The sequence below is a fragment of the Mytilus trossulus genome, chromosome 6, assembly GCF_036588685.1.
Source record: "Mytilus trossulus isolate FHL-02 chromosome 6, PNRI_Mtr1.1.1.hap1, whole genome shotgun sequence".
In the NCBI taxonomy this organism is placed as follows: Eukaryota; Metazoa; Mollusca; class Bivalvia; order Mytilida; family Mytilidae; genus Mytilus; species Mytilus trossulus.
In genome coordinates, this window is record NC_086378.1 from 76,284,050 (window position 1) to 76,303,857 (window position 19,808).

The 19,808-nt window shown below is 32.5% G+C and overlaps 1 protein-coding gene across 1 annotated transcript; it reads left to right on the plus strand.

The window, feature by feature from the left end:
* The first annotated feature begins 3,877 nt into the window (after nucleotides 1-3,877).
* LOC134723753 (E3 ubiquitin-protein ligase TRIM71-like) lies at nucleotides 3,878-5,974 on the plus strand. The gene has a single exon (XM_063587298.1). The coding sequence runs from the start codon at nucleotides 3,888-3,890 to the stop codon at nucleotides 5,895-5,897; it is 2,010 nt and encodes a 669-aa protein (XP_063443368.1). The 5' UTR covers nucleotides 3,878-3,887; the 3' UTR covers nucleotides 5,898-5,974.
* The last annotated feature ends 13,834 nt before the right edge of the window (nucleotides 5,975-19,808 follow it).

Sequence of the window (19,808 nt, forward strand, 5' to 3'; positions counted from 1 at the left end):
TATTCTAAAACGATTGTATCAAAAATATAAAATCGAATACGATAACGACATTGACGACAGTGACGACGGTCGGTCAATTGTTTTGTTTGCCGCTGTCGTGGAAAAAAGTAATACAAATTGATAGAGTGATGCAATTCTTAATTTTCTATTAGGGAATATTCGTGCTCTTTTCTATTTACTTTGTATGAAAAGAAAGACAACTCAATTCATTGTACCGATCAATAGTTATCAAAGGTACCAGGATTATAATCAAAATTGTAATTGCAATTTGTGCAACATGAATAAACTTTGGTTGAACAATAAGATACTGAAACGTTAATTCTAGTATATAAGATAAGATAGATAAGATGATTTTTTTCCCAATTAAGGACACACAAGGGGCATATAAAAATTACAAGTATAAGGAAAAAGAAAGTTGATTAGCATATATACATAGAACTTTGAATGTATTCTTTGTCTTCCTGATATAATCTTATTTTTTTTCTAATAGAATAATGAAAACATGAACAACTCTCATAATTCACAAACATTTAAAAGAAACCAAACAATAGAAATTGGAACGTAAAACATTAAAAACTGATCCATGACTAAAAGGATCGATTGGCTACTGTATTTGTAGAAGTATTCAAAAACTAAATAAAACTGTCATTTTTCTCATTTGAATAAAATTCAAAGAATTATTACTGTGCCAAGAAAGACAACTCTATTGATTATGTGATCAACACTTCTTCCCAGTGTATACTTAAATATATAATAATCATAAATGAGGATACCTGAGTTATGTATCGTTCATCTGTATCCTAGATGGAATCTATCAATATGGATATTCACCATAAAGGAAATATACATGCCGTTTGCTTTCCATACGATATTACAAACATGTAGTAATACAATAAGAGTAGTTTATAAATTTTGACCCTCTGTTATTATTTTCCACAAGGCAGGAAAGGTAATATAATAATCAAATATCGTAATTTTCTCTCCTCCAACAAATGTTTATGAACTTTCGCTGATGTTGGCAGTTGGTTCCAGTTTCTGATGGTCCTTGTGAAAATGATTTGCTGAAGGCGTCTCTTTTTGCCCTTTATTGGTAGAAACGGTTTTTACCTGTGGTCCGGCTATAGTTTGGCGTCAGATATTTGTTCCGATCTACGTCTTTTAAATCATGTTGAATTGTAAACAGCATGCATAGCCTATTTTATTTCCTTAGTTTTTCAAGGCTTTCCCATTTTTAAATGTTACACATCCAGGTGAGTGGTCAGTGAAGATGTTGTTTAAAAATCTAGCTGCCTGCACTTGTTCAATTGCCTATATTTTTGTATGTTTTGTTGGGTCCCATACCGTGCATGCATATTCAACTAAAGGTCTTACAATTATTGGATATTCTGCAGCTTTATCCCGTATAGTGCAATCTTTTATGTTACGTCTTATGAAGGCCTGTGTTTTTGTTCCATTACCAACTATATTGTCAATATGACTGTCCAAGGTTAGAATATCGCTGATTGTTACTCCCAGGTAACTAGCTTCAATGTTGTATAATGTATGTCCATGTAATTTGTAATTAGTTGGTATTACATGACGCGGTTCTTAGATTGTATTTGGGTTACTAAACAATGTTTGGCATTGAATCTCTAATGATGTAAGATCTTTCTGTAGTAGGTCTTTTTCTGCTTGGTTGCTTATGGTTCTATGGAGGTTGTCTGCAAATAGTTTGGTTTCTGATGAAGATGTTGTTTCTGGCATGTCGTTTATGAAGGCCAGGAGCAAAAGGAGACTCAAGAACTGTTCCTTGAGGTTCACCAGACTGGTACATGTTCCGAGACAGGTGCTCCTTCTAGGACATGGTTTCCGCTGCCGGTCGCCATTTTCGCAATTTGCGAAAAAATAATAATTGTGGCGATAATAATTCGTCATTTGCGAAAGAATTTGGCGAAAGAAATATATAGAACGATTTATTTTCCTCCATCTTGTTTATCTACTTTTTTCGGGTTTCTCGGACTTTACCCGATCAGACAATACTCGGAATTCACCTTAACCTCATTAAGATTTGGACAGAAAATCAATTATCAGCTGATTGTATTTTATGAGTACCGAAAACAAAGGACTAATAATAAAGGTGTTGATTGGATTGTTTGACAAAACGATATGGTTAAATGGCTTCCGCTAAATGTTACAAACATAATTTATTTACCACTTTGCGACGCACGTGTTTGAAGCAAACTTTTGACGTCTCCTCTAGATCTCCATTAAAGATAGTTTAGAAAAGAAAGCTGTTGTTGTGACGAAAAATCCGATTTTAAACTTTGATTATCCTTTGACTTTAATATAGGTAATTGATAAGTACGACTATTTTCAAGTCGTTTGAGTGACGCGCGTGTTTCAAGCACATAGTTTTACGTCTCAACTTTTTCATTTTCGATTGTCAAGAAAAGAAAACTGTCGTTATAAAGAAATTTATCCAAGAGGTTGGGAGCAACCCCTCGAACGAGAGTAGTCCTTCAATGTTATGACTACACATAAAATGAAGGATCAATTCATTATATATAAAATATGTCCATTCAGTTTGTTAAATTCCAGGACTTATATTTTCTATATTACTAAAAGTATAGTGGCCCCCTCATTTAGGAAAGTTATTAAAAGTACAATGAATATTTTTCCCTTTTATGTTAAAAACAAAATCTGGTGTTTGAAAGTAATTTTTTAGTGTTTATTCATTAAATGTAAACTCTAAAATAAGTTTGATAGAATAGTCATAGACACAATGGAGCAAAATCACCTTATTTGAGGGGAAAAGGGGGTGGGGGGGGGGGGGTAAAAAAAGGTAAATTTTAAACGTAAAATATAGTTATGTTACTTGGCGAATAAAATAATAAAGTGGCGAAAAATATATTGTTGTGGCGTGGCGAAAAACATTATTGACCCATGGGAAACCCTGTTCTAGGATAACGCTTTACGTTCTGTTTTGTAGGAAGAATCTTATCAATGTTTGTTTTTGGGTTTACTCCGTAATACTTAACTTTATATAGTTCATCTGTTTAGGATGAATCTATATCAGAATCGTTATAACTTAAACATACGTCAAGCTGGTGATCAAGTATGAAGTCAGTTTGTTCAGAAGTACTAGGGAAGTTGTCAAACTATTTTGTTAATTCAATCATAATATCGGTATTTTATTTTTATTTCAGGCACATAAGCAACTGTCATGTATAATTTGAAAAGAATTGATGTTCATTGATTTCATTTCGATGATAACGTTCCAAAGAAGTGCTAAATTTGTTACTATTTATAGAATATTACAGATATTTGCAAAATATTTACTTTCAAGTAAATAAATTTTATTTACTTTCAAGTAAATAAATTTAATAAGTTTTTGATGGCGGTTTGTTTTTATTGCGCTTCCTCGTTCCTGTGTTCCGTGTTCCGTTAGTAGTTGATGCGTTTCCCATGGTTTTAGTTTACAACCAGGATTTGTTTTCCCTTAATCGATTTAGGACGTTTGAACAGCGATGAATTACTGTTGCTTCTATTTGCGGTAACCTTTTAAACGTTCACAATCATAAAGAATTATGTTTTGATGAGTGTTGCGGCTAAATACCTAATTATTTATATATTAATAATTTTTAATATTCTTAGCAATTTAGAGCAAAAAAAATGATATAATAATAAAATAAAATGCAGATAAATTGAAGAGAAATGATCTGTCAAACCACTAGGTTTGTTTTTATAAAATAACTTTTATGTCTTTATCGTCTATATTTAGGTTTATTTTATGAATGCTTTGTTTAAATATGATTTCACAGATAACGTTGTTATATTTCGTTGGATTATTGTCTTTATAAGGGGAGTTTATATCATTAAGAACGCGGAAGTAGTTTACCTGTCCTGTTATGGCCGCATTGGTAAATGAATGCGATGTTTTGACCTGTCCCATATGTTTAGAAACACTAAAAACTCCTAAAAGTCTACCATGTTTACACAGTTTTTGTGAAATATGTATCGGTGAGTTTATTTTATCAACAGAACGTCGATTAGGACATAAACTTTCGAGTTACCCTTGTCCCGTTTGCAGATCAGCGGTTACGCCCACGCATCCGGATAACGATACTTCTCAGTGGGTATTATCTCTTCCGCAAAGTAAACAAATATGTCAATCAGAAAGAACTGAACAGGAATGCCACATGTGCAAAAAGCAAAACAAATTAAATACAGCAACACACTGGTGTCGGGACTGTGTTGAAGCATTTTGCAAGGAGTGTTTACGTCTCCATAATCTTATGAAGTTTTCTGCAGATCATAAAGTTGTAAAGATCGATGAAATAGAAAAGACTGTCAGCGGAAGCGAGACTGATTTAAGTTTAATTTGTGATTCGTGTCCTATTCACAAATCAAAAATCTTTGAAGCGTTCTGTTTTGACCACCAGCAACTATGCTGCGTTCTCTGTCTAACATTGCAACATAGAAAATGTGAAACTGTTCATGCTTTTGATGAAATTCATTATCTGAACAAAAGTAGTATATTGTCATCACTAGAATCGGAACTTATCGAAATGAAAAGTAAAGTATATGAAATAAAAGAAGCAAGATGGGTTCACAAGGAAAGACTAGATGTCGTCTTCACAGAGATGGAATTAAATGCGAGCCAGCATGTTTTATGTTTGAAAGAGAAACTAGATAGTTTATTGGATATGTTTATAAAAAAACTGAACCTAACCCGTGACGAACAGAGACTATCTTCTGAAGAAAAGATGGAGGTAGTTGATAAACTCTTGAGATATATTGAACAATTACAAAACGTGTCAAAAACGGTTCAAGATCAGTGCAATTTAAATCAAGCATTTATTTTCTTTGAACAATCCAAAGCCAAGCTTAAATCCGTTGTTCATGGCGTAAAAGATGTAATGAATATAAAGTCAGTCAATAATGCTGAATTTATTTTTAGCAAAACACTGGACCAAGTCTCCAGTGTTGATTCTCTTGGCGATATTGAGTTTTCAACATCTAATTCAATTGATAGTGATGAATTTACTAGACAGTTATATCCACCAAAAAGTATTTTACTTGACAAAAGTAGGCATCCACTTTCTTATAACAACATTTCATTTAAACATAATAAGACTGTAAATTTAAAAGGCTTTACCATTTACAGTTGTGTCTTCATTTCGGAAACCATAGTTGTTTTAGGTGGAAGTGAGACATGTAAGGATGTCTTAACAGGAAACATAAAGACTCTTGACATATCAACTGGAAAAATCACATCCGAATATATTATCGCAGAAACAGTCAAAAGACTTGCTGATGATTTTGAGAGTGCATCTCTATTTGTTTCATGCTATGGTTCAAAACTGCACTATTTGAAATTTGTCAACGATTTCAGACCACATGTAAATCTCGAAAGAATCACCGAAAGCGTTGGAGGTGCATGTGTATACGAAAAGAATTTGTATGTAATAGTTGAAAAAGCCGTGCAAAAAGTAAGCATCGAGCAATTAGAGAAAGACGTCATTCCACAAACATGTTTTAAGACTGATGACGTCTGTTCATCTATTAATGGGCTTGAAATTGATTGCAAGAATAAACGTTTTCTATACACATCTCCAGATTTTGGAGTGGTGTGTTCGTCATTAGAGGGTCATACAATCTTTTCTTTTAAAGATAAAAATATGAAAAGTAATTGCATAGCTATCTTTTCGCAAGGAGACATATTAATAGGTGATCACAGTGGATCCGTATATATTTTATCAAACGACGGAAAACAAAGAAGAACTGTTATCAAGAAATGCAAAAAGGTGTTTCTAATTTGGGATATTTGTTTAAACAAATCTAATATGAGTTCCATTATTTGTGGACCTGACTTCATAGAAATATATGACATTGTTTCTACTAAACAAAAGATATAACATTTGAAGACATTGTTTAGAGTTAAATGTAATACTAATTAATAATCAATCAGTGTACTAACTTAAGGTACACCTTACTTAAGTTACAGATACATATGGCGTTAAACGTTAGAAAAATGCAAATAATATTGATAAATAATGCTACAATAAGATAAATGGATAAACGACTTAAATGAAAATAACGTAATTTATTTATTTTTTATTGAATATGTGTAAGTAAAATTATTTTTAATTTATATAAAAAGAATGAGTGAACACTCTTTATACTTTCTAAGAATGCTGTGGATTAGGGATTGCACTGTTTTCAATTGCAATATCCGAGAAAGGTGACAACAAAATATAGAAAACTCGAAAGAACAGTTTTAAATTATGTCGAAAAAGTACTTTTCCAGTGTAAATGATATAAATAACTCATATAAGATTAGGGCAACAATTTGTCCCATATCTCAATTTCAAATTATAGCAAATTTGTTAATAGTATAGACATTGACCAGGAGTCTAAATAAAAATTTTTTTTTGTTCTAAAGTTACAACATCTACAACTTGTAATATACAATGATATATATATTAATGGAACCGTTATTTGTTTGGCTTATCATTATTTCATTTCTTGCAATAACCTCAAATCGTGTGTTTTAATGACCTAACAAGGATATTGAATTGAATTACAAATAAAATGATGAATGATTGAATGTCTGATGTTCAATGCTTTTTTCAGCAATCCATGCAATATCATTGTGATCAGTTTATTCGTATATTAGGGAAAGACAGCAGAAGTAAACATATGTCATACAACATGAAAACTGACAATCTGCTATAAGCGGAGTTCAAACTTATCTCTGTGTTGTCTTGGTAGTGAAACTGTTAATAAATATCGACCATTTAGAACCTTTAAAAAATGCATGGGATTTATTAATGAGACAGCAAAACATTTTAGGTTTTAAAATCATAATCCTAGATAATTATTCAATGTTGCCTGTTGCTGCTAATAAAAAGCAAATTTATACACTCACAGCAATGAACTCATATCAAACAAAATGATATACTAGAAATAGTTTAAAAAGTGTAGATAAATTCAAGTGAGACAACACTTGCAACATATCTAAAGTAGAAAATTATGATGATGCATCATATTTAGAGATTACATACTTTAGTATGTTGGTGTTTGTTTTTGTTGACTTTCAGCGTTTCTGTTGTTCCTTTATATCCTTTTATAGTTGATATGTTTTCTGCAGTTTAATTTTGTCACCGAAATTTGATTTTCTCTCAATCGATTCATGACTTATGTACAATGGTATACTACTGTTGCCTTTATTGAATTGCAGTCAAGCTAACATTTTTACATGGTTATTCTTCTACTTGTAATCAAAAGAAATTTACTGTTCCTGATTATTCTCTCACTTGAATTCAGGGTAACTGACAACTTATTTTTCAAGGTAATACTTCCACTGGTCGTCATGTTAATTCGTAATCAAGTGAAAGGCTTATCTAGCTTTAAAACCAGGTTTAAGCCATCATTTTCTACATTTGTCAGGAATTTGACGGTTTTAATCAATTCCTTGGATGTGTTTGAGCTTTGGATTTTTCCTTGGAGTTAACCCGATTTTACTTTTTCATGGTAAGTCTCCGACTTGTCGGCTCTCACTTTTTGTCAGTTAAACTTGTTTTTCGTTGTGATTATCTCACTTGTAACTTATTTCTAGAAGGGTTCTATTATCTTTCTTCAGGGTAATTTGAAGTTACGGTGAAATCTCCACTAGTCATCAGTAAAAAGAAAAAACTAAATTATCGAATAATAGGCAGAAGATGTCTGACATATCAAATTAATAAAAACTTACCAATCAAACTGCTAGATTAATATGAAGTGAGAGGATCCTGAGATATGGGTGACCCAAATGTGTAATGGACAGAAATACGATGTGTTTGCAGCATAACTCCAACTCTAAAGTTGGGATATAAAAACACATACCTGAAATAAAGGCTACATTAATATACCGCTGTCGAAAGTCATAAATCGATTGAGTGAAAACAAATCCTGGTTAATAAGTAAGACCGAGGGAAACACACCAACAATAAGAGGAAAACAGCAAGAACACTGTTATGCAACAAAAAACAAGCGAGAATGCAACATACACAGAAACGAACAATAAGATAACAACTGCCAATTTCCTGACTTGTATAAGACATTTTAAACTATTTTTGTTGCTAGCCAAACGTTGCGCTTTTATGGCAAAGTTAGATATTTAAAAATATCACTATTTTGACAAAATTACATGACAGAATTACAGTTCAAGTTAATGAAAGAACATTCGGGACAGAGTATATACAAACAAACAATGCAATAGTACGTTTGAACTTGATACCCTAAGGTCATACTGTTTCTACATAAAAAAAAAATACCTGTACCAAGTCAAGAATATGACAGTTGTGTTCTGTTCGTTTAATGTGTTAGGACTTTTTCATTACACCGTTTAGTAAAGGAACGTCCATTTTAAATTTTTCTAAAGAAAGTTAGCTACTCAGTTTTAAAAATAACAAGCGTTTCATAACATTAGTATACATTGATAGGATATTATTTAAGGAATAAAAAGAACGGGAAAAATATATAGGTCCGTGTGTTTGCTTTCGAGGTATTGGCAATTGAATTTTTACCGGGGAAATTTTCTCTTTTAAATTTCATAGCTTTATCATTGAAAAGTTTAAATTCTCAAAAACTGTTAAAAAAAAAAGATTTATAAAACTTTAACAGATGGATGATATTTATATGTGTATAGATTTATGAAAAGAAAAATGGGGGTTAAAGGGCGAAAGTTGTTAGGCATTCCAATGGATAAAACTGGAGGATTCCGAAAATATGACCGAAATTTCAAAACATGACAAGCGAGCATCATTAAGGCTCGGGTTTTTTATTTGTCTTTTCAAAGGTTTACCACATACATGTACATCACATGGCCGATATGATCAGGCTGGCTAAAGTAGTAGCTGTAGAAAGGCCTGTAAAATATTGCTTAAAGTATTTCAGTTTGGAATTCCCTCTGTCATTGTGAATCTAAACGGGTTATTCTATTTTGATATAAGGGAAAAAAGGTTTTTAATATTTGGCATCATTTGATGACTTCAGGGACATTGACTTAGTTCAGACCGTTGAACTCATTAAAAGAGGGATGAAAGATACCAAAGGGACAGTCAAACTCGTAAATCTAAAACAAACTGATTTTGGGCCCTTTATACTTGTTGTTCGGTGTGAGCCAAGGCTCCGTGTTGAAGGCCGTACTTTAACCTATAATGGGTTTCTTTTTAAATTGTTATTTGGATGGAGAGTTGTCTCGTTGGCACTCACACCACATCTTCCTATATCTATTGTAAAGGCCATGGCTAAAAATGAAAAAGACAAACAGAAAAACAATAGTACACATGACACAACATAGAAAACTAAAGAATAAACAACACGAACCCCACCAAAAACTAGGGGTGATCTCTGGTGCTCCAGAAGGGTAAGCAGATCCTGCTCCACATGCGGCATTAACCAATATTGCGCCTCTGTCTGTTAACCTTCAAATGTAATTTTTTTTAAAAGGCACACTCCATAAGAATACTTCTAAAAGATTTTAAAATAAAGGCATCATTATAATACTAAGGTTTTTTTTTAAAAAGGAGTGTGAACTAGAACGAAACATGCACTCCACCTGACAATCCTTATAATACACGTGTGTACGCACCCGAAAATCCGGCTCCAATTCTCGACAATGTACACATAAAAGTCATCATGGTCATGAGAAGTACAATTTCCATAACATTTTCTTTATCCACAGGACACTTTACCTGAAATTCAAAACTCCTTGTGCAAGTCAAAACATATTGATATATGTAACTAGTATGGACACAACATTCAAGCTGGATACAGCTCTGAATTTGGATTGTGGTTAAATAGTTGACACAACATAGGTTTCTGACACAGAATAAATGTGGTCTAAGAACTTCAACTTTAAAATTTTAAATTGGACATTTTCCTATTTTGGTCCAATATCCAAAATCTAAATACATGTTTAAATTCAGCATATCATAGAACCCTAAGAATTCAATTTTTGATGAAATTAAATAATATTTAATTTTAGACCCTTTATACCTCTATGTGGACCAATTTGATAACCGGGCCCAAATATTAAAAATCTAAATACACTATTAGATTCAGCATATTGAAGAACCCCATATATTCAATTTTTGTTGAAATGAAACAAAGTTCAATTTTTGACCCTTTGGATCTTAATGTAGACCAATTTGAAAACGGGACAGTACTGTGCAATTGAATATTTCTGGCTATTGGCAATACTGTGCAATTGAAAATTTCTTGCTATTGTGCAATTAGATATTTCTTGCTATTGCGCAATACTGTGCAATTAAAAATTTCTTGCTATTGCACAATACTGTGCAATTGGAGATTTCTTGCTATTGTGCAATACTGTGCAATTGAACATTTCTTGCTATTGAACAATAATGTGCAATTGATGATTTCTTGCTATTGCAGAATACTGTGCAATTGAAAATTTCTTGCTATTGCACAATACTTAGTATAATCATTTTTGACCCCGATTTGGACCAACTTGAAAACTGGGCCCATAATCTAAAATATAAGTACATGTCAAGACTCACCATATCAAAGAACCCCAAGAATTCAATCTTTGTTGAAATCAAGCTAATTTTAATTTTGAACCCTTTGGATCTTTATGTAGACCAATTTGAAAACAGGACCAAAAAGTAAGGATCTGAACACGGTAAGATTTGGCATATCAAAGAAGCACAATAATTCATTTTTTTTTATGAAATCAAACAAAGCTGAATTTGGTCCCTTATTCCTTGAGACCAAAACAACTCACAAAATCAATCTAAACCTTCATTTTGTGGTCATAAACCTTTATAGATTTCTATTAACTTATACTAAAGTTATTGTTCAAAAACCAAGAAAAATGCTTATTTTGGACCTGTTTTTGGCCCCTAAATCCTACACTGTTGGGACTAAAATTACCAAAATCTATCCCAACCCTCCTTATGTGGCCATATACCTTATGTTAAAATATCATAGATTTCTGTTTACTAATGCTTAAGTTATAGAGCAAAAACCAAGAACAATGCTAATTTGAGCCCTTATTCCTAAACTGTTGAGACCAAAATCAATCCCAGCCTTCCTTTCATGGTCATAAACCTTGTGTCTAAATTTCATATAATACTATTTACTTTTACCTAAGTTAGAGTGCAAAAACCAAATGTCTTTGGATGAAGACGATGACGCCAACGTGATACCAATGTACAACCAAAAAGTTTTCAATTTTTGCGGTCGTATAAAAATGATCTCAAATCTAGTTTTCTAATGGAGTTTGCAACAATAGTTATTCAACTACTCATTTTAATACATCATAAAGTATTTAGATATAAATGTCAAACAGTCATGGTGATGATGCCCCCGCTAGCATATGACGTTATAAAGGTACATAAATCAAGAACTGTAAAAGTGAAGCTGCCAAAAAATGAATTTAAACTGAGTTTAGAGGTAATCAGCATTATATACACATTTCACTAAATTGAGTTGAGACAAACTTGAGAAATTTTTCCATTTGTGAAAGGGCATAACCCTAGAATGATAATCAAAGTGCTTGTAATCACTGAATGGCTATCAAAGACTGCTTTAATTTATCAGTTGGTAGTAAAGTGAATTTTGCATTGTATATTGTATATATAGCATTATTTTAAGTTGATTCAACTACTATTCTGGACAGAGAAAGATAACTCCAATTTTTAAAGATTTCATAAAGCATTGGTTTTAGGTAGTTCAACAACCATTCTGGACAAAGAAAGATCACTCCAATTTATTGTCTTGAATCTACAAAAATGTTTTGTTTTTGGCCCTTAATTCCTAGACTATTTGCCCAATAACCCACAAAATAGACCCCAACCTTCTACTTATGGTATTAAATTTTATTGTACAATTTCAGAACAATTGAAATACTTATACACGACTTTTTGTACTGACACTACATTAATTAGATATAGGAAGATGTGGTGTGAGTGCCAATGAGACAACTCTCCATCCAAATAACAATTTAAAAATTAAACCATTATAGGTTAAAGTACGGCCTTCAACACGGAGCCTTGGCTCACACCGAACAACAAGCTATAAATGCTTGTTTTGGGCACCTTTGGAACCCTTATTCCTAAACCTTAGGGACTATATATATAACCCCCCAAAACAATCCCAAGCTTCCTTTTATGATTATAAATATTATGTTATAGCTTTATGGCTTCCTTTTTACTTATACTGAAGTTATTATCTGGAAACCATCCGTCTTGGGAAGACGACAACAGGATACCTACATGTATTTTAACTGCAAAAATTTCTGTGGTTGTATTACAATTTCAAACATGTACATGAACAATGAAATATAGTTTTAGAAATTGATAAGCCTAGATAGGCCTTATAATTTTTTCCCCATATAGTTGAGGGACCATTTACACTCAAGACCGAGTCATCAGTAGGCAGTACAGATGTATTAAAACAACCTAGCATCATATTGCTAGTAGTGGGAGTAGCATTCTCGGGTAAATTTGTTCTTTGTTTTTTATAATATGTTTGGTTCAAATCAAAATAGAATGCTTTTATCTCCCTAATACTTACATTGTAAATAGAGGTGATACTATTTTGACAAATCCTTGTACATTAGACTTTTCTGTCAAATCTTTATTTCACAAAGAATGAATTGCATAACAATGAACTGAGCGCAAAGCAAAGTACTTTAATAATACACTTAGACAAAGAGCTAAATCCAGTGATATACTTTGTACTACAGGTCCTTCATTAACATCCATCGACCAAAACCATATCTAAAAAACATTCCATACTACATGGTTGGATTCAGAAGTCCTGAAAAAGACATGATTTTTTTTATCATATTTTTAGTATATATATATACACAGGTTAAAACTTTCTTGTGGTATAATCATTCCGTATCTAGCAACTATCAATTTGCTTCATGCACATATTGATATATGTTGTGTTTACCTCTGTTGGAAATAAGAACACACAAACCTCCAACAAGTTTTAGTCAATGGACAAAACATTCAAAACTATAAAATATTATCTAAGACTTGTCAGTGTCTAATTACCATTGCCACTGAATCAGTGATATATGTACACATAATTATATACATGCAAGACTAAAATTATAGTACATATATAAGACTAAAAATGACATTCAGTCTTTACGACATCTTCATTCCCAAAGTCATTTTCAAATCTGATTTCATGGTAAAATAAGATTCCATATCTACAACCAAGGAAAAGGAAATATCCCTCTAATAGACTACCATTTAAATCACAGTTTTCTAAAATGGAAGCTAGGTCACCTAGAACTAAAAAAATCGAAACAATATATATTAACTATTTCAAATGCATGTACATGAAATAATATAAATCTCTAAAATTCACCAGGGAGGAACGTCACAATTTCAAATGACATAGGATAACATATGATCTGTCCATATACATGTATGAGGGTAGAAATGGGGGTATCTTATTGAAGTATTCTTGCCAAATGAAGATTAAACAGTAATTCTTAGACATGACGATAAAATGTACACTTTTTTTCAGACAATTAAAAAAATCAGATGAATTTGACAAATCACACTATTTGTTTTCCAAAAATATACGTAATGATAATTATTTGAAACATCTCTCAATTCAACAGATATTTTGACTAATCGCAGTTAAATTTTAACCAATTTGAAGCTTAAACAGTAGCCGAGAATGACTGTTTGATGCCCGACAGTAAAGGGCATTAACTCCCTCATGTATGTACATGTTATCAGCTTTTCTACATATGAGCTAGTGAGCCGCTATGAACTTAATGGTGAGTGAGTGCAGTTGATGAGCTAATGTTAATCAATTTGTGTCCTCAGTTGGGGAAATTTCAAGGGATCTACATTGTATACGAAGAAAACCTGATCATCTGTTCATCGTTCTGTTACTGGCTTTTCACCTCCATAACTTGGCCTATGACATTTTTTAAAGACGAAAGCCAGCTAATTATTAACTTCTCCTCACACACATGTATAGAGTATCAGATTACATGTATCTACACATGAATATCATAAAATATTTGCCAGTGAACTGTAATGAAAATTTTTAGCCAGTGAGCCCAGCTAATGAGCTGAAATGAATCAAACTGTGTGCTCAGCCAGAGTTGGTGATATTTTAAGGTGTTTTTGCAAAGAAAACCTGCAAATCTCAGTGGCGGATCCATAACTTTCCATAAAGGGTGGACTCTGACTGACCAGAGGGTTGCCCAATCCCGTCATGCTTCAAATGATTTCATATATAATCAACTAAATTTTCCCATCCCCAGGGTCTGTCTACGCATCTGTTTATCATTCTGCAAAATAGTACTAATACTGGCTTTTTTCCCCTCCCTTATTTGGCCCTAGACAGATGCTTATCTGTTTATCTTTCTATCACTGGGATTTTTTTACTAGAGATTTCATGCAAACAAACCTGACCTAAAAACCCGTTCTATTGACCCTTTTGGGATCCGGGATGTCTATTTAAATTTCGGGATGGAGGATTTGATATTTTTAAAATTTGTGACTTCGGGATTTCATGCTTAATTTCAGGATTTTGGGATCAGGACCACTCCCATCCCAATCTTAAATAATGACTTTTTTAGACTTACCTTCTAAAACTATATAGAAATCACCACTCCGAACAGGAACAATGACACTATGTCTAAATTTACTTCGACTACTGATCAGCTGATATGCAAAGCTAAAAACCGACACATAAATAACATAAAATAGTAATTGATTGAAAGATTGATTGCACTTTAAATGTATAATTCAGGCACCTGTTACATGAGGAGCCAGTTAGGCAGTTTGTTTACAAATAATAATGCCACGTGTAGGCGCACTGACGTCACAATTCATTTATCTTGCATACACTACAGTTCACTCTTACAGAACCCAAGGTTTATCATGCAAATATGTAACGTGAATGTGATTGATTATCAAATAATACAGATCTAGAATTACTGCATGTGCACGCAGTTTTAAAAGAAACTAGTTCATCAAATATTTGACACGATTAAGGTCGGGTTGACATTTCTGTCATCGGGGATAATATTGAGATAAATGGGATAAAACTGACCGTCAAATGTCTAGAGAAGCACATCTCGAGAACATTATAATTAATAAGAAATACTTACCCAAATTACTCTATAACAATAACCCCTATGTAAGTGAAATTTCACAATGATAACGATAAATAATTTTGATGATGGCGATGTTCAGCCTTCTGGTTTAATTGGCGCTTAAAATATTCATACTCCTATTGCTTTTTGTAATAAAATTTGTATAGAATTAAGTATGATTAAAGTTCAGCATTTAAAAATGTGAAATGCAGAAGCATGACAATATTTCACTGATAAAGTGTGTATATATTTCTGTAAGCGAAATTGCCTGTACACTTCATAAGGATTACATTTGTGATTCGGTTTATTAAAACCTTTGAACCCAGGGTCGAAGTTCAAGATGTTAACATATTAACGGAAAATTTAAGCGTTGTGTTTACCATTGAGGCCATTTATTTTTATTGCGGGGTTTCACATATTTAAATCGGAGTTATAGAAAAAAATGGAATGTTCTTAGCAGAATCAAAACAGAAAATAATGAACACTTGATTATTTTCAGCAATACATAAATTGGATTGAGGGGATATGTATTCAAATTATTTGTAAAACTCTACTTATTTATGTGAAGCGTGTGCTTTGCTTCACATCGACGCCAGAGTACTTCAACCAATCAGGGAATGTTTATTTGGGGCATTCGACCTATTGAACTCAGATTTTGGCACATTTTAATCTAAATTATAGAAAAATGGAATATTGTTAGTACATATAAAATAGAAAAAGATAAATACTTATAGCTAAAGAAAATTTGGATGGGGGTTCTGTGTATTCACATTATTTGTACAACTCTCCTTATTGATGCCATATTTTGGAATTTCCGTGACCTAAATGGTTCGCGAAAATTAATATTTTTATATATAGTATAGTAACAACAGTCAAATTTATGTATGCAAGCAAAAAGAATAAAGGGTGCCGAAAATTTGGTTTCATATTAACAGACTAACGGAATACATATATTAAGGTCATAATAAACATTCTATACATTTGCATATACTACTAGCCTCCAAGGAGCCTATATCGCTCACTTGACATTTTTGTCAAATAAAGATGATACAATAGAACAGCAATATTTTTGTTGGAAATTATTATTTTAAAAACAACAAAAACGCTTATAATGAGTTAGTAACTTGAATGGTCCTTTGATTTACTTGTGTTGCTCGTGATGATGTTGTTCGATATTTCAGTCTATTCATTCCATTATTGTCAAGTATGTATCTGTATCAAGGACTCAGAATGGGGGAAATGTCTTTAATATTGTTTCATTATTTATTCTAGTGTTCAAGTCACTATATTGTTCAAAATTCGGCATTAACAAACCACAAAATTGGGAATCAAAACCCTTGGGCGTTATTTTTTTTAATTGAAAAGTACATATATGCTGACATTCTTAACATTGAGCGACTGCCAGTTTTATTATCATTTTTTATTTTATTATCTCTTACGCGAAATAGTATATATATAAATGATTTGTTCCGAATTTAAATCGAACTTGGCTGAATTTAAGGCTCTGTGTATAGCTTTAATATGCTTTTAAGAAGTTAAGATTACTACAAACAAATAAAGTAGGGTGCAAAAGTTATGAAAACAAAATGTCTATCGGAACAGGTAAAAGGTGCCATACCACCAATTAAAAGTCCCTATCTGTTCAACCAAATTTTGCTATTTTCACAGCTTTTTAAATATTCTACCTTAAGTTTAACTTCATAGAAACCAGGTATATTCTGAATTGTACATGTATCAGCTTTCTACATACCAATTTTCACAATACCTTTAAAGCCTTCTAATAAAATAACTGACCTTCAAATAGAGGTACTCCAAAAATAACCCCTTTTAAATTAGTATACTATGGAGCGCATTAATCCTAATTTTTAATACAAACTCATAGACAAGTAAATTTTGGCTCAAAATGGTTAAGATATATTTCTCTTTCACCAAAAGTTTCATTTCTGCAAATTTGTTGGTTAGTTTAGGTCAACAAGGACATCAAAAGTACTATTTTGTGTCAGAGTAGGGTTACTTTCACATACGTTCTAAATTAGAAGGAGTAATTGGTGGTGTGACACCAAAACACCCCTTTCTACATACATGACATATACAGATGACCAAATGAGCAACAATTGGCTATAATGTTTATAAGTATTCCAAAAAAGTAACAAGAGAGAGGGTTATGTATAGCACCGATGTTAAACAAACAAATGCAAACAATAAAGGTGGAGAAACCAAAGGAACATTAAAAAACTTATAAAATGAAAACAAGCAGACAACAGTATGGCTAAAACACAAAAAAAAGGTTAAATGCCAATAGAAAATTATGATCGAGGCTAGTATTACCTACATGTACTATGTTCTATGGTCTCCTGTAGTTTAAGCCCACCAACCATGACAAGGTCAGAGAACATATGTCAGCGTTTTTTTAATTTACATATCTTTCGGAATCCCCACGAGAAAGATTATTACTATATTTCCACCGATATCAAAATTGATTATATGTTTTATTTATTGTTTTGACAATATTATGGACTTTCATTTTCATTCGATAGCTAACAATGATTTATAAGATACATACAGAAAAATGAAATCTAATACATCGTCATCTTCGACGTCATCAATGTTTCTAACTGCAACCAAACGAGTATTAACATTTTAACATACTAGTATGTCATTTGCCTGACATGGGAATACATCTGTACATGAAAGATTTGTCGTAGCAAATGCAACCCTTTGAAAACACATATTTCCCCTCGCAAGTACAAAATAAATCTTGCAGAATTTCGGATGACACCTGACCTTCGAGATATACAAGTCATTTTCTTTTCCCATTCGAACTGAAAAAGAGAATGTTAGGGTAGTTTTGCTATTTGAAAGACATCTTAACGTCTGGTGTGAAGCTCTTATTTCACAGTGTTTAAAAGTAGATTCACAGAATAAAATTTGACAAGGGAGAAATTTTAAATTGTAGCCAATTTTACGCTCATTTTTTTAAGCACAATAATCTATTTTTAGTTTTGGCTTGAGATCATTCAACCTAACAACAGGATCTCGAGATGCATCTATCAATTCATCAATGTCACAGTACGAAAGGTATGACAAATCGGTGAAATCATCTGGGTTGTCCTTCAAGACTTAAACACAGTGCGCCTATCAATCCTAACCAGGACCGATCACACTGTATCGTATCATGTAACATCATGTGCGACTGGTACAATGTTACAGGTGGCAAACCGGATACTTTTACATATGTCATTGACATTTTAATAGCGGCACAAATGTTGAGTGCAAGTTGTAGTACCTGTTTGAAACAATAGCTCATGTTTATGCTGCATGGAGGGGAAGTACAATCACAAAATACTGAACTCCGAGGAAAATTCATTCGGGCAGCCCCTAATCACATGGCAAAATCAAATAACAAAACACATAAAAAACGAATGGACAACAACTGTCATATTCTTGACATGGTACGGGAATGTTCAAATGTAGAAAATGGTGGATTGAACCTGGTTTGATAGCGCTAAACATCTCACTTGTACTTATGCATTTATGAACGCATGATATCAGAACATCTGTATCTTGTGACTTTAATATTAGTCTGCCCTTTATTCCTGTCACATCGCACTCATTGTTTACATAAACAGCATGTAAAACCATGCGAGTATTTACTTCATCGGGCGTACAAAATATTTTTTAGAACCTGAATACTCCTACTGAGCTGATTAACATCTTCATTTATCATAGTAACTGTTGATCTACCATAATGCCGAACAATAAATTCACCAAGAAATCTGATTAAGCCCTGCTGGTTCTCACTGACCCGTAGAAACTTTATCCAGTCAGGAATTTGACGACCTTTTATATTTGACCTGAAACACATTCACAGAACTTGATTCAGCTTAAAAAATAACTGCAGTTGTGTCTGCTAGTGTAAGATTTATAGCAAGAATGGTGGTACAAACTTTTGTAATCATCAGTACGAAGATAGCCTAGGTCTAAAGCATCGTGCAATATACTAAGATAAACATGATCTTTTTGTCCTCCCATAGCCTCGAAAAACTTTTGTATCAATTCCTCGTATTTAAAAAAACAATTCAGTAGAAGAACCATACATATAAGTTATAACACACTTATCCCATTCTCTTTCATTCCTACTTCGCTTAGGGTGTGATTAGCATAATTTAACAGGACTGTGAATGTGTGCAATATTCCGGGTCTGAAACGTGACCGAAGGATTTGTTTTGTATATTACAATTATAACAAAATTATCAATCAAAAAAAATAATAAAAGTTATAAAAACCAACAAAATAATATTTCAATTTTTACAAAACAACGATCTTCTAACAAACTGGACTATTCAAAACAAACAAATGGACCATTCAATAAGCAAAAAAGAGAGATATGAAGTTAGTGACAAGTGTTCTAGTTAATTACCTAATAGTGCAAGCTATAAAACGATTAACGGCACGAGAAAAGGCGTGTTTGAATCAAGGCAAAATTATGACTAAATTTGTGTTCTCAATTGCTATTTTCTTCTCACCGATTAATATTACACGAAAGATATTTGGCACATATATGAACCATGTCTTATCAATGTTATTAGAGTAAAACTCCAGTGAAAGTAACACGCAATAAATTTGCTTTCGTTCAAAATGTGGTAAATTTCGGCTAAAAAAATAGTCCTACTAAAATAAT

Excerpts from the sequence above, each read along its gene's own strand:
- LOC134723753 (XM_063587298.1), top strand. The coding sequence starts at position 3,888 with ATGGCCGCATTGGTAAATGAATGCGATGTTTTGACCTGTCCCATATGT.